Source organism: Pteronotus mesoamericanus, unplaced genomic scaffold, assembly GCF_021234165.1.
Source record: "Pteronotus mesoamericanus isolate MK-2021 breed Mesoamerican mustached bat unplaced genomic scaffold, CSHL_Meso_final contig_94, whole genome shotgun sequence".
Taxonomy (NCBI): domain Eukaryota; kingdom Metazoa; phylum Chordata; class Mammalia; order Chiroptera; family Mormoopidae; genus Pteronotus; species Pteronotus mesoamericanus.
Genome location: NW_026555285.1, coordinates 50,822,933 through 50,837,531, shown reverse-complemented (window position 1 = coordinate 50,837,531; position 14,599 = coordinate 50,822,933). Strand labels below are relative to the sequence as shown.

General features: G+C 53.1%; 1 protein-coding gene across 4 annotated transcripts in view; it reads right to left on the bottom strand.

Moving 5' to 3' along the window:
- Positions 1-14,599, bottom strand: part of NBEA (neurobeachin) — a 482,091-nt gene that overhangs the window by 13,645 nt on the left and 453,847 nt on the right. For all 4 annotated transcript variants that reach the window (XM_054586547.1, XM_054586549.1, XM_054586548.1 and 1 more), the window contains 5 exons: positions 7,416-7,505; positions 4,954-5,146; positions 3,088-3,159; positions 1,167-1,322; positions 542-712 (listed from right to left, as the gene is read on the bottom strand). In XM_054586547.1, coding sequence (XP_054442522.1) covers positions 542-712; positions 1,167-1,322; positions 3,088-3,159; positions 4,954-5,146; positions 7,416-7,505 — 682 coding nt within the window. The remainder of the gene's footprint in view (positions 1-541; positions 713-1,166; positions 1,323-3,087; positions 3,160-4,953; positions 5,147-7,415; positions 7,506-14,599) is intronic.

The window sequence follows — 14,599 nt, the reverse complement described above, 5'->3', positions numbered from 1 at the left end:
GTGCGTGACAGTATATGTGATATTTTCTGAAATTACTTTACTCTAGAGTCCTGATTTTTGTTTTGGTTTTGTTTTGTCTTTGTCCCTACAGAATATCTCAACCCGTCGGATAAAAACGCTTAGGGACCGCCGCACACACAGAGACGCCCTTATTCACTTTCTTGCCTTCCCCGGGACCTGTCCCTGTTAAATGCACAGACGGGGACAGTCACCTGACCGCTCGCAGAGTGAGTGGAGGGCCCTGGGCGAGGGGAGAGGAAGCCTACGGACGTTCGGCGGCGGCGGTGCCGGGGGGGGGGGGTGTCCGTCCAGCGGGCGGGCCCACACGGGGGGCCGGGACGCGGCCGACGCTGCAGGGCGTTTCTGAAGGACAGGACGTTGGGAGATAAAGGGAGGGCAGCTGCGCTCGTTGATACTTTGAACGTGGCTTCATTCCACAGAAACTGCCACTGATGCTTTCCAACCCTCCCCGCCTCGGGAACAACTTAGGAAAGCTGCGCCTAAGCGGCGGGCCGGCCGGCCGGCCCCGGGCCGTACTCACTGCTGTTCGGGTTGTCTCCTATGATGTGGTGGCGCCCGCTCCAGTACCAGAGCAGCAGGGTGGCGTCCCGAGAGCCCGACACGATGTAGCAGTCCCCGCCGATGTAGGACTCCGACCGGGCCAGGCACGTGACCACATCCCAGTGGCCAAACACGATCTGCGTGAGCTTCCCTGAGACACAGAAAGGGCAGGTTTGAGACCCCGCTTCCACGAACAGGTGAAGAGCGACCCGCAGACCCGCGAATTTGTAAGGCGGTTCAGGTCTGGCTGCAGACCGGCTTCCCCGGTTGCTTCTGAGCAAGAACGCAAGACCATCACTCGGGCCTTTTAGGAAAAGAACTTACAAGGTAACGTCATGATAATTTTCTTCTGGCTTGGGTCAGGCTAAGGGGAGGTTTAAGGTCTTTGACTAGATTTGCAAACAGTCCCCTTTGTCCTATGAACTCAGGGTCCGTGCTGGCATTCCGACTGGATGGGATGATCGTTATTTACTCACGATGTAAACATTAAACTTGGATCCTGGCACTGAAGATAAAAATGCCTACCTTATTAGGATTTCATATTCAGCTTTGGGTGTAACGATAGGCATTTTGAAGAGAACATGGTGTTTCAACAGGAAGGGTACCTGTTTCCGTAGAGTAGACCCGGAAGCTCTTATCCCAGAAGCCGCAGATGAGGATGTAGCGGTTGTCGGCTGTGACCACAAAGCAATGCGCGTTGATCTGTATGCTCTGGTCCACGAGGTCTGTGATCTGCCGCTTGTTCACTCCGGAGTTATTGGCTGAACGCAAGTGGGAGAAAAATGTAACGAAAGATTTCCTGTGGGTTTCATCAAGCACTTACAGGAAGAACACTTTCATGCTTCATTTGTGCAAAAATGGATTTTTTAAGGCTGATTCAGATTTTAACATTTACCCATGAGAAATAGAAACATTTTTAGTAGCAGTGTAATCATTTATAAACTGTATTATCTATTTGAAAATTGTCACAAATTTAGTTTTTCCTCCACCAGTAAATATCTACAATATGAGGAATTCAAGATAATGATTTTAAAACAATAAACACATCTAAATGCATTTAATTCTATAGATGTTCACTATCCATGAGTTCATAAGCGTCTGACAAGTTCAACAACAATGAAGAATCCTATGGCGTGAGGTGTGCTATGGAAGGAAAAAATATCTTCCTATCGGCCCACTCTGTCATTTCCCGGTGGCATTCACAATTTGTGTAGAAGGGACCGGCAGGGGCTGGAGGGGGCGTCTGCTGTTAGGTGGGCGGCCCGCAGGGAGCAGGGGTCAGCCGCCTCCGAGACCTGGACTGTCAACAAGCAGAAGGCCTTTGCAGACCGGCGGCAGGGGAGCGGAGGGCAGGAGGGGCGGGAGGCCGGGAGGGGAGACAGGCAGGGGGTCAGCACACGGCCCTGGGGTGGGGCCGAGCCGGGCCAGGGCTGATTTCCCCAGTGCCTGTCTGCGCGTCCTCCTGGGCAGAATCCGGGCGGAATCCTTAAGCAGGGAGCGCAGGTGCCGAGGGCGGCCGCCCTGTCTGCGCCAGCTCCTCTCTCGGCCACTGCTTGTGGGCCCTGGGTGCTAGGGAACCATTACTAGAGAAGGTGAACGATAAAAAATCATACAAAAATTACGGCAAAGAGGAGGCACGTTCAGGGTTCTAAGTCCCTTAAAAATGATGCAGGTCATATATATATATGCCATTGGCCCATTATTTGCTAGAATACAGCATTAATTTTCCTACGTACATCGCCTGCATGTGACCTTGTCAGTGTTTCTTGGGCAGAGAAAGAGCTGGACTCTAAAAATACTGGTCCTGAAACTTACGTCCTCCCAAGGACATAAAAAGAGTGCATTAACCGAAGGAAAAAAAATACTGTAACTTGAATATGACTTAATAATCCCTCATAGAATTTTCACTTTTTTCTCATTTAGGTCTCTATACGATCCCGTGAGAGAGGCAGAACCAACGTCAGTATTATAAACTGTCTTGCAGGTAAGAAACCGCAGCCTGGAAAGATGAGGGGCCTTGTACGGCTAGTAAGTGTGTATGCAATTATTTTAAAACGTTTGCAATACCTTCTACACAGAGTTACAGCTCATGTAGTTGCGATTCACATGAAACCTTTGATTTCAAAAAAATGTTTTATTCCTACTAAATAAAGGTTTCTGAAAAAGATGTTTTTCAGTTTCAGTTTTCTTTAATAATCTCTTTGAGCCCTTCTATATTTTAAATAATATAAGTTGTTAAAGACTGGTTTAGGCAGAAAAAAAGAACAGTTGGGAAATATTTGCCTTCTTTTGAACCAGTTTGATCTCCTGAAATGTGAAAGAAAGGCACAAATAATCGCTTTAATACCAAAAAGTTCTTAGCTGGCATATTACGATGTGCACAGCTCTTTGATGGTAATTTGACATTATTTGCACATTAATTTTGTGGCAGAAACACATCCTTCAACTGTCGTTTGTGGCGAGTGACCCCAGGGGAGCCCGCGGACAGTCAGCACCCACGGAAATGCACTCCTGGCGCCCGCGTACCGATGAGGGGGTCCATCTCTATGGGAAGGTGGTGGGCCTGGTCCAAGGAGTACCCCGGAGCGCCTCGGAGGCCTGCCGATTAGAGAGAGAGAGGACACTGCCGTTATTCTCAGAAGAGAGGCGTTTCCCAATAAGCAGTGTTTTACGATGATGATACAAGATACACCGTTGCTTAAAAATTATTTGGTGAATTATCATAAGAATGATTTAGTCCCACAACATGTCTTTGTAAATGGTCTTTTAAAAAATCCTTACAGTAGAGATGGCTCGTCTCCGCTTAGGATGTAGGATGGAGAACGCTAGACAGACTATTGATGCCCTAACAAAAAAAGCTGGATAAAATAGGTGATAACATTTCTTGAACCGGAAAGAGAGCTAAGGTTGTTGGGCAACCCATGAGCCTAGAATGTAGGAAAAGGCCGTGCCTGGCAGGGGCAAGGAGGGGCACAGGCTTGCTGGGCACGGGGCTCCCGCCCAAGCGGGCCTTCTTTCAACACAGGGCAAAGCACAGGAAGGTGTAAAACTGGGCCACACCTGGAATCTTGACCTCAGTCAAGCCTTCCTTCAGGGGACTGATGTTTAGGGCTTGACTGAGTTCATTAGTCATATTTTTTGCATGTGATTATATAACATACAATACTTTCAAACAATTCTAAAGAAAAATTTAGCCCTTCATAATTTTCTCTCAATGCAAAGCGTTTCCTGAGGCTAAGACTCGTGTGACTAGTCATCATATTCAGGGTGGAGCAAAGGCAGGCCTGCCGCGGTGAGTGCGCGCGAGCCAATTCCTGCCTTACCATTTATTAATTGTGGTGTTATTTTCCATACCAACAACTGTGGGTCTCCTTTTGCCACACCCTGTATTTTTGAAGATGTTGACTGTACATTTCTGACTGAATGGAAGTAGTTCCGTTCATGAGGTAGAACTACTAATATCACCAAAACCCATAAAATAGGTGCATCTGGAAAAGTTTAGGAGAAAGAGCCATGGCAAATGTCGCTCTGTTTTTCAGAGCAGTACAAAAATCAGTAGAATAGAAAGATTTGGGTTAATTCACTGTGGCTCATCTGGTCAGTTCTGAAGAAAACTAAGTAAGTTGGTCAGAACCACTTCTGTCCTGATTAGATAAGTATCAACAAGTGTGTTTTTTACAACCCAATTATGTTGTTTCAAAATGTCCTGGCTGGAACTTCAGGGATGAGTTTGGAGGAAACCCATGTGAAGTCACTGAATATAACTCAGGTGCTGTCATCTCTTGAAGACTCTGGTCTCTACACAGCGCGTGTCCTGCTCACGCCACGCCCCTGGGCGCAAGACTCTGACCCGTGGCCGTTCAGTGTGCGCTGAAGCAGCTCATGACGTGAGGGACGCGGGACTGGACACCATCATCCGGGAGATCCAGGTTCAAGTTCGCTTTGTTTAATGTGGGAAAAACTGTTTGGTTCTTAAATTGTTTCTTCATTGATTTTAGAGGGAGAGACGGAAACGCCACCTGCGGTCCCACTCACTGATGCATCGTTGGCTGACCCTTGAATGCGCCCTGGCCTGGAATGGAACCCGCAACCTTGGGGCCCAGGACGACGCTCTGACCCCCGAGCCACCCGGCCAGCACTGTTTGTTTATTCCTGGGGGGCAGCGGTAGCGCAGGGTGGGAGGGCCTGGCTCATTCGTACAACCGCTTCCCGTGGCCAGATAGTTATGGACGCGTAACCGCTGGCCAGGCGCCCGGGGAGGCCACGGGAAGACAAACGGGGGTCCTGTCGCTGGGCCCGCGGCCACTGACTTGCTGGCTCTGCGGCGGCGCCTGGCGGACCAGCTCGCCGCAGCCCCCACCTCGCCTGCCGGGCCGGCTCGGGCGCACGTACCTACTGTGTTGTGCCATCGGTTCACTGCGAACAGCCGGCTGCAGGTCACCGTCACCACGGCCGGGATGGTCAGGTGGGGCAGGGTGTTGGCGGCCACGTGGGTGACGGGGGAGTTTGACGGGAACTTCAGCACCATGATCACATCCTGCTGCATCTGGTCCTTAAACATGAGAGGGCTCTGGGGCAGGAAACACTGTGGGCAGGAGGGGAACCCAGTCAGCGCGGGCTCTGAGGCTGGGCTCACACGGAGGGCGGCTCGGGCGCTCGCGGGCGCACTGGCCGCGCCGGTGCCCGGCACAGAGGGAAGCGAGCAGGGCCCTGGCCAGCCCCGGCCGGTGACACTCAACTCGCCGCCAGCCCCTGCTCAGGTACCACCGGACCACAGAGCGAGAAGTGAGCTTATGGGGGCGTCCCTGCAGTGGAGCCCGAAGAGTCCGCGCAGTGGAAACACCGGGCTGCGGGGGAATCGGCCAGGTCAGCTCCGCATACTTGTGCAGGAAGGGCAGAGGGAGCTGACGGCACGTTCGCCTTTCACCTGGCCAGCGGGGTTCCGCGCTGTGGGCGCAGCAGGATGGGGCAGCCTCCGGGGACAGAGCGCTGCGCGCCTCTGCGCGCGGCCCGCGCCTCGCCCGCCCTCCCCATCAAGCTGTGCGCGGCCAACCTCGCTTCTGCTGCCCGAGTCTTGGTTCCTCCAACACCCAGCCTGTGACGTGGTAGAAAGCAGATACTCCAAGAGCCGTTGCTAAGGACTGGGACACACCCTGACTACCCCTGCAGAGGGACACGGAGCAGGGGCCCGCAGCGTCCGTCACCGAGCGCTCGCACGCGGCCTGCGCCCGCTGCTGCAAGTGCGAGTCCTCTGCGGCGCCCACGGAGGAAGCTCGCGTTCGCTTTGTAAACAGTTCCGTGCCAATTCCATCCCTGACAATTTCCCCTAGGAAGGTAATGAATTCTGACCGGGCATCAATCCAGGATAAATATTTTTATCATTGTTACTAACAGAGAAAACTGACTCAGGAATAAGTTCTTCTGCCAGAGCGTTTCATAAAGCGACGTGTGAGAGAGATTCTCTCAGACAGTTTATGAAAAAGGCTCCCTTCTCAAGGCGCGGAGCTGCAAGGCCACAGCGGCAGGCCTGCCCGGGGCGGGGGTCCCCGTGGGAACGGCACGCTCGGGGCAGGCCTCTGTGCTCTGGCACCCAAGGAGCCGTTCGCTCAGAAGGTCAGCCACGGGCTGGAACTGGCTGAGCTGCTGCAGAGGGAAGAAATGTGTTCGGACAAACTCATCTTCTCGTGGGCTTCACTGGGTGTTTAATAATCGCTTCCTGACAATAGAGAGGGTCTACCTGCCTCTGCATCGCCAGAGCCCGCCCTCACACCTGAGACACGCGGGGCTCCGCACAAAGCTGGTGAGTGACTGCCCGGATAAACTCAAGGTGCAAAAAATACTTCCATCACAAAAGAGCTTCTGTGTTTGTGTCCTCCCGTATTAGGAACCGAATTCCAGAGCTCTTCCCTGTAAAACTGGGGCACCGGCTGCCTTGGTAACTGTCTAGGGGACTGATACACTCTCATGCATCACATTGGTTTGGTTTTGTTTTTTCTCTTTTTGCAAAGATTGAATATCTTTTTACCTTCAAGCATTTTTTACTAGAGAAAAAAATTAGTGAAAAATAAGTTTAAAAAATAAACTCTAAGCAAGCTATCAGAAAGTCGTTTTTTCTTCTTCAGATTAGCTAAAGAGGGAAATGTTCACTGTTTTCTAATAAACTGAAAAAGGGCTGCACCGTCCGCAGAACGGGCTTCTGCCATTCACGCGGACAGGAAAGCACACCGGCCCTCCCGCGCCGACGGGGATGCGAGTCGTGCTGCAAGCAGCTGACGGCGCCGGGCGGCCGGCTAACGGGCTGCGGCCCCGCTGCGTGCCGGCCGCCGCTCTGCATGCCGCACGGCCGGGGCCACGGCCCCCGCGGGCTGCCGGCGGGGGGCGCAGAGGTGGCACCCGCGCCCGCGGGGCCCTCGCTGGCCCGGGCGGGCTGGCTGCGGGCCCGTGCTCAGCGGCCCCTCCGCGCGGCCCGCGTTCGCTTTGCGCGCACAGCGGTTCTTTTCCGAAGGGGAACTGCTCCCCCTCGCCCCCCAAAAGATTCAGCTGGGCAGTGAGTTGTGTTTATATATTTTTCCTTCTCGCTGATAAACCTCGCCTGATCTGGGGGGGCGTGTAAGCCCACGCACGCAGGAATGCGTTTCCTGGGGGGGCGCGCGCAGGAGTTGTGGGAGGGGCTGGCTGTGTGCGAGCCCCAACCCGGGCTGGGTCAGCGGGAGCCCCGCCCTCCCCCGCCCTCCCCCAGGGCGCCCGCGCGCCCCGCAGCCCCGCCACGTGCGCACACCATGTCTTCAGTCTGGTCGGCCTCCAGGCACGACGAAGCGACCGATCCGGGATCCGGACGAGCGGGCGGGACTCACCAGGTGCATGGCCGAGCTCCGCGGCGGGTGCGGCTCGATGAGCAGCTGGGACGGCGTCTGTCCGAAGCTCTGGATCTGCGCCTCCGTGGCCTGCGGGGGAGGGGGGCGGCTGTCACCCTCGATGTGCGTCAGCGAGGGCGCGGTCGGGCACCTGGGCCGCGCCAGTGTGTCCCAAGTCAGCCGGGGAAGGAGCGCAGGCAGGGCCCCGGGCGCTCCGCTCTCAGGCCGCCGCCCCTGGGTCAGGAGGCGGAGCAGCAGCCCTGCGCCCCTTCCCGAAAGCTGCTGTCACCCAAGCCGCGGCGCCGATGCGGGCCGCGGGCCGTCGCTGGCCTGTGAGTCCATGCTCGCAGCCACACAGCCAAGAGCACAAGAGCCCGCTCAGCACGAACGCCACACGTGTACCTCGACAGAGTCCTTTGTGAGAAGGCACGGATGGGGGTCACTAATGAAATACACTTCTGGAATCTTCATGGGAACAAAAGAACGAGACATCAGGTCCACAGCGGACGCCAAGGAAAACTCAGGAAATGCCACACTCCAACCAATTGGGAAGGCAAGCAGTAGAAAGAACACTAACACTTTTTGTAACATGACCGAATACGGCGAAGCTTTCACTGCAAAAATATATTTCAGCGTGCTGCAATGCTATTTTAAGGTGAATCCTGGAATAATCTTTTAAGGTATGACTTTATTTCTCTCAGAAATTTTCTGAAATTCTAGAGAAAACTCACCCCAAGAGGAAACGGTGATGTGGGTGCCGTGAGACACCCGATATTTCAAAGTGGCCTAAGCACATGAGGATACAAAGTCAGGAGGTTTTAGGGCTTCTAATGAATAGAAGTAATTTTAGACCTCCAGCCATCTGGCCAGTATAACATGCATTTTTTTTTGGTGTGTGTATGTTTAAGAGATAATCTTACAAGAGAACTAAATGTTTCTTCTATATGTAAAGTCTACAGCAAAATATTTCAATATATTAAGCTAGACTGAAGGCAACATTTCCTCTGAAAGGTTACATGCAGTTTAAGGCAATGAGGAGAAGCACGGTACTCACCACGGTCACTGCTCTGTTACCATGCTAACTTCCCCCCAACTCGGGGGCCGTGTGGCCACACGAAAGCGACAGGCGAAGCGCGTTGCGGCGCCAGCCAGGCCGGCGAGGGCCGTGCGCACGCCGCCGCCCGTCCTCACCAGCAAAGTGCCTAAGCCACAGCACCTGCCGCCCCGACTGCCTTTCAAGAGAGGGTGCACCAGGAGAAACGGGGGTTCAGGTTCATTCGCAGCAGGACGCACGGGGCGCCGCCTCCGCCGCGGCTGCGCAGGTGCACCCGCGGGCTCTGGTTCCTTCATGGGCAGAGCCGAGGGCTGGACACGGGACGCCCGGCGCGGCGCCCGCTCACCTTCCCTGCACTCAAACAGGCAGCGCGCCCTAGGCTACCTCCTCAAGGCCGGGCCTGCCGTTACAGAATGGGGACGGGGCCGTCCCGGCTGGGTGCCCCTCGCGAACAACAGGCTCTTGCACAGTTGAAAGCAAAGCAGGCTTTCTGCTGTTAGTGCCACTCCGGTTCGCAGCCGTCCAGCGCCCAGCTCAGGGCACCGGGAACAGCTGCGTCTCTCCATCAACAGATCCCGTGCGGGGTCCCTGCCCTTCCAGAAAGAGCACCGGGTGAGGCCGGGGAGCCAGTGGGGGGCTGGGGGGCGGGGGACCTTAAACTCGCTGGGGCCTCTGGGTCAGTGCCCCAAACTCAGCAGGGAGCCTTTCAGCGTTCCTAGAAGGACTGAATCCACTAATGCGCTCTGCTTGACTTGAATCTTTGCTGAAAGGGAAGTATTAAGATTATACTAGAAAAGGCGAGGCGCTGATTTGACTTCCAGAAGTTTTCCATCCAGTTCTCCTCCGTCGGTGGCTCTGCAGACGGAGGCTGCGGCACACGTGCACGCCCGTTAAATGGCTCTCAACTGGCGCCTGGATACACCCGAAGCTGCAACCCATCTCCCCCTTTCCTTAGGACAACCTGTCCCCTACGTTGAACGTTTCTTTCAGATGAGGCGACTGCCCCCTCCTCGTGACATGTCACCTGCCTTTGCGGCCTGAGGGGCCGCTCCACTATTCCTCTCTGGGCCGCCTGGTCCTCTGCCTCCCAGGAGCTCCTCACCCGCCGACTCACAGCGCCCGTTTCCCTCTGACCTTGAAAACGCAGCCCGCCCGCCCGAGTGCGCCCTTGTCGTTGCCGGAGCGGTCGAAGGGGAAGTGAGCACCCACGGACTTTCCTCGAGCGCCCCGCCCCCATCATGTGCTCTCTGCGCCTCCCACTGTCAGATGCCACCCTGTCGTGTTCCTTGCCAAGAAGGAAAAGCACCCGGGACGCACCCGTGAGCAGGACAGTGGAGCCGCTGCCTGAGCGCTGCCCCTGTGGAGGACAGGCGCCCCAAGGCCCACCCGGGCAGGGCAGCGGTGCCTTCCCAGGCTCCTGAAACGGTAACGAATGTCCCCATGTTCTGGCGGCTCCCCCCACCCGCCCCTTTAGTATGGAACCCACACAGGTCTTCACGTGTGCCTGTGGGCTCGGAATCGCTGCAGGCCACGCTGCGGCTTCCACGCTGGCTGAGTGCAGGTGGGCGTCGCGGCGCGGGGGGTGGAGATCTGAACAGGAGCCTGGGAGAAGGAAAGCTCATGGTGGGGAAAACCGCGGGTTCTTTACTTCCACTGCTCAGCTCCGCTGAAACGCTCAGCAAACGTGGGTGGACCTGTCCCTCGAGGCCGGGGGACCCTGCCCCAGGTCCCAGGAAGGCAGAAGGGGAGTCAGTGCATCAGGGCACACGGTGGCAGCAGGGCCACGGGGAGGCCCGCCTGGGAGCCCCGAGGAGTCGTGTGCGGGTGAGACGCAGGGTTGCAGGGGGAAGGAGGGCCGCAGAGCTGCTGGGAACAGACTTGCAGGAAGAGGGCACCAGCCGGGGCCTGCAGGCGGGGCAGGGATTAGCTGGTCCGCAGCACGAGCGGCTTCTTGGGCATCTACAATCTTTTCATTAATAATTTTCAAATTTGTCTTTAGAAAAGCCCTCAAACAACTACTTAAAGATAATCATAAGGTGGATTCTTTCTATATTATCAGAAATGACATTTTAAAAAACATGATATAATTCCATTACTCTGTATAGTTCTGCGTAAGTCAGGACGACTTAATGTTAGCTTTACTCCTTCACGAGCCATGTGTTTGTCGAGCACCTGCAATGGACTGGGTGCTGACATAGATATGGGCAACCTTCATCCAACGGGACAGAGGAAGGCTCCTGGTCTCGCCGAGGTGCCTTCCAGCCCAGGACGCCACGCGCTGGTCCCCTGCCGGCTGGCTCCGGCTCACAGACACGGCTTCTACTTGAGCCAACCTTTACTTACAGGTCAGGAAATTCCATGCAATCAATTGGATTTTTTTTTACATTTAATTGTCCTGTGGATTCTTATTCTAAAAACGACTTTGTTGGAGACGGAGCAGTCACCGTGTACCTAGCACTTATTTTCTCCCCAGCTGAGACCTATCAAGAAACAGGTAGGACCTACAATTAGAAAAAAAGAAATCATTCTTTAAAACATGCTGGGGGCTCTTCTAAAATAGGGAGTTCCTCAGGGGTCAGCAGCGAAGCGAAGAAAAATGCCAACGAGGTTGTGCAAAGGGGTACAGAGGACGTGAGTGCACACGGCAGGTGGCGTTTTCAGATGTCAGCCACATGTGAGCACGGGGCACACAAAGCCCCCAGCAGGGCAGGCCCCCAGCAGGGGCCGTTTTCCTTCTGCCCCCCCTGCCGCCCCCGGTTTCGGACGGGCCCTGCCCTTAGTCTGGTCGGCCTCTCTTTGCAGACCCCCCCGGATCCACCTGCCGAGGCTGCAGCTCACTCACATCTTCACTTGTTTGCTCACCTATGTTTCACACACGCCCTGGTCTTACCTCCCACTGTGGGTGGGCATCCTCTGTGCCGGGGGGGGGGCGGGGGGTGGGCCAAGGAGGGATAAAATCCACCGCAACTGCCGGCGAAGGGAGCGCCTGTGGTGACTTAGCCCATAAAGAGGGTGTCTCTACGTTGCACAAGGGGCCGCGCGCGCTGGTGCGGCTGTGACGCACGCTTCCTCCTTTCACCTGCCGCACCTCTCGCTCAGTGGCTTCGTCTCCTCCTTGCCTCCCTCCTGAGAAAGCTCCACCTCCTCTCTGGCCAGACACACGTGGCCGGGATTGGATCCTCAGGAGAGGCAGTCAACATGCCGTGCTGTGTGTCTCTTACCTGTCAGCCTATTAACACCAAAGCCCTCGTGGCCAAGGGAAGTCCGAGTTCAGAACCACCTTCTAATTAACGGCGCACTCAACACTCAAGAAGAAAGAAATTACTTCTGAAGGGACTGGTGGGCTTTCCCCTCTCACTGGACTGAGCAGCAGACAAGAACGATGGTTGATCTGGTCTCTTCCACAATGCCGCTCAATCTGACCAGGTACGCTTCTCTCCTCTACAATCTATACGGCTCCTAATCTTTTTTGTAAGTGTGGCTGGTATTGTCTTTTGGAGGAATCGCCACTGGGTCCTAGTGCCGCAAGAGGGGCGGCCGAGGAAGCGGATACGGGAGGCTGTCCAGCGACCTACTTCATCCTTTTCGGTTGCTTTCCAGAAAACTCAGCATTTCATAAAGTGCTACAGGTTATACACTACCCACGATACAAAATATCAGACCATGTCCACATTACCAGTCCATTATTAACCATTTTCAGGAAACTCAAGAAAAAAGTTAGTGTTATAAAAGTGATTGGGAACACAGAGAAGAAATTTCAAAAAATTTCCTAACTGTGGTGTTTATCTCACTGTATGGCTCTTTCTTAGAATAATTTTATGTTAGTGCTTTAAAGCATTCTTTTTACCAAAAAAACTCTGACATACAACTAAACGTATATGTGACTTATATCATCTTGCAGTCCTATCGCCAAGCCTACCAGCCCTACACCAAACAGGAGAAAACCCGAGACAATGGAGTTCTGAGGAGCCTGCAAGATAAACGAGAGGGCATCTAATGGCAGACCGTATTTTAACTGATAAGCCGTTGCTTCTGGTTTATTGTGGCAATAAAACAAGATCACAGAAAGCATTACTTTTTAATGCTGGAAAAACAGGGGCGAGTAAATCAAGCACGCAATATATGCGCTTTATTATTTCTTGCTTTATAAACATTAAACTATATAAAAAATTAAAATGCTATTTTATATTTCAACTGCTTCTACTTTTTCACAGAAACTACAAAATGAAGACCAAACACGTCTCCTCCTGTTTTAACGATCAGCTGTATTAAGCCCAAGTCTGTATCGTACTAACAACGTTATCAGAATAGTTAAGCAACTGTTTGATAGGTCAAAAAAGGCCGTGTCTGCTTTAACCGTCGGACGTGACAGGCAATAATTGAGGGAGGCGACTCCGATCTGTTCGCTCACCTGCCCCAGCGCTGGCTTAGGTGCCTGGAGTTTAACCCCCGAAATGAGGAAGCGGCCCCTGCTCCTGCCTCTCCCGAGCTGTGAGCTGGCATCTCATGTAGTTTGGTTTGCATTTGCCCGATTGTTAGTGATGCCGAGGATCTTTGCACGGGCTTGTGGGCCACCCGAACATCTTCTCTAGAGTCTTCATCCCCCCACATGAGTGTAGTATGTTAGGGTCCTCAAGGGCACCTGCAGCTCCGGCGTTCAAGTCCAGGGCACGGAAGAAATGCTGCGTCATGCATGCTCCATTCCTGGTGGGACCGATCCAGCCATGGCCACATCCAAGCAACAGACAGTTTCACGAAGGTTGAGAACGCCTTGGGGAGGAACACTGTGACAAGTTTCTGGGGGAGGCGGGCCTGTGGTGTCTCCTTGCAACCTACCCATGGTGAAACCTCAAGACGGGAACGAAGGAAATATCTTTTCCGGATGATCTAGAGTCGGGCCTGCCTGAGAGCGAGGGTTCTCGCGGGTCATCTGTCAAGGATCCTTCCAGGGTCTTAGCTCTTTGCTCACTTTTGGGTTGGTCATTGGTGGGTACAAAGGCATAAGATTCAACCCGAAAACATGGACTGCTACATGGGAAGAGTCAGGACAACGTCGCGGCCCAATCCTCCCCAGGTGAACAATCCACATGAAGTAAACTCTGCAGGCTGATTCAGGAGATGGAGCGGGGGAGCGGGGGAGCGGGGGAGCAGGGGAAGGCAGGGCGGGGGCGGGGTGACCTCTTCTCCCTGTAGGAATTATGTTCACTTGCAGTGTCTGATCGTGAAAATAAAACAATTAAAATAATAAAAGCTGAAATAGGCTTTCTCGGTATGTGGAATGACATAAATAGCTGATGTATTACAGAACTGTACACCTGACACCTATGTGAGATACATTTGAACCTATACCCTTATTAGCTTTAAGGAGCATAAGCTGCTTCTTGCTCCCATAATGATTCTTTAAATTTAAGGCCTACGTAATGGGTATTTTCACTCCAATAATTGAAAATGTAGGCATTTTCTATTTTAATTTGGTTTTTAAATTTAAATTTAATAAAAGGCAAAAATTCAATTTAAGAAAAAGGCAAAGATTCACCAGGTGGTGGGCATAAATATTTCAAAATGAAACCATTCATTTTTATTAAACTAAATTCATGTGAAAAATAATATTGCATGCATTCAGTAGAACAAAATGCTCTCATTTGATTTTGACATAAGTGGGAAACGATAATTTAGATACATTATATTGGGAATTCAAATGGCTTTAAATAGGCCCATTATCAATATGTTTAAAACCTGTAAAAATGAGTCCTAACTCTCTAACTGAAATGGGTAGATACTTAGATTGAGTGATATCTACTTCAACAAACTGAAGCATGCGATCTGTTTTGAATAATTGCTCGTTTATGCTGAGGGAGCAACCGTCTAATCTCACCGAACCTACGTTAACAGCGATAAGGAAACGTCCCCCGGCTACTCCTGCCGCCAGCGGCAGGCGGCCACGGCGCCCTTCGTCCCGCGTCAGGTGGGCTTCAGACGCCCGTGAGAGTCCGTGCTGCTGATTTCTGAAAATCCGTAATTAGTGCTTCTCAGTGCCACACAATGAAAATAACACAAAGAGGAGGAAAAGCCCGCCTCGTGCTCAGTGACACACACGCCTCTGTGACAGCTGCCGTTTTACGCTTTTCTA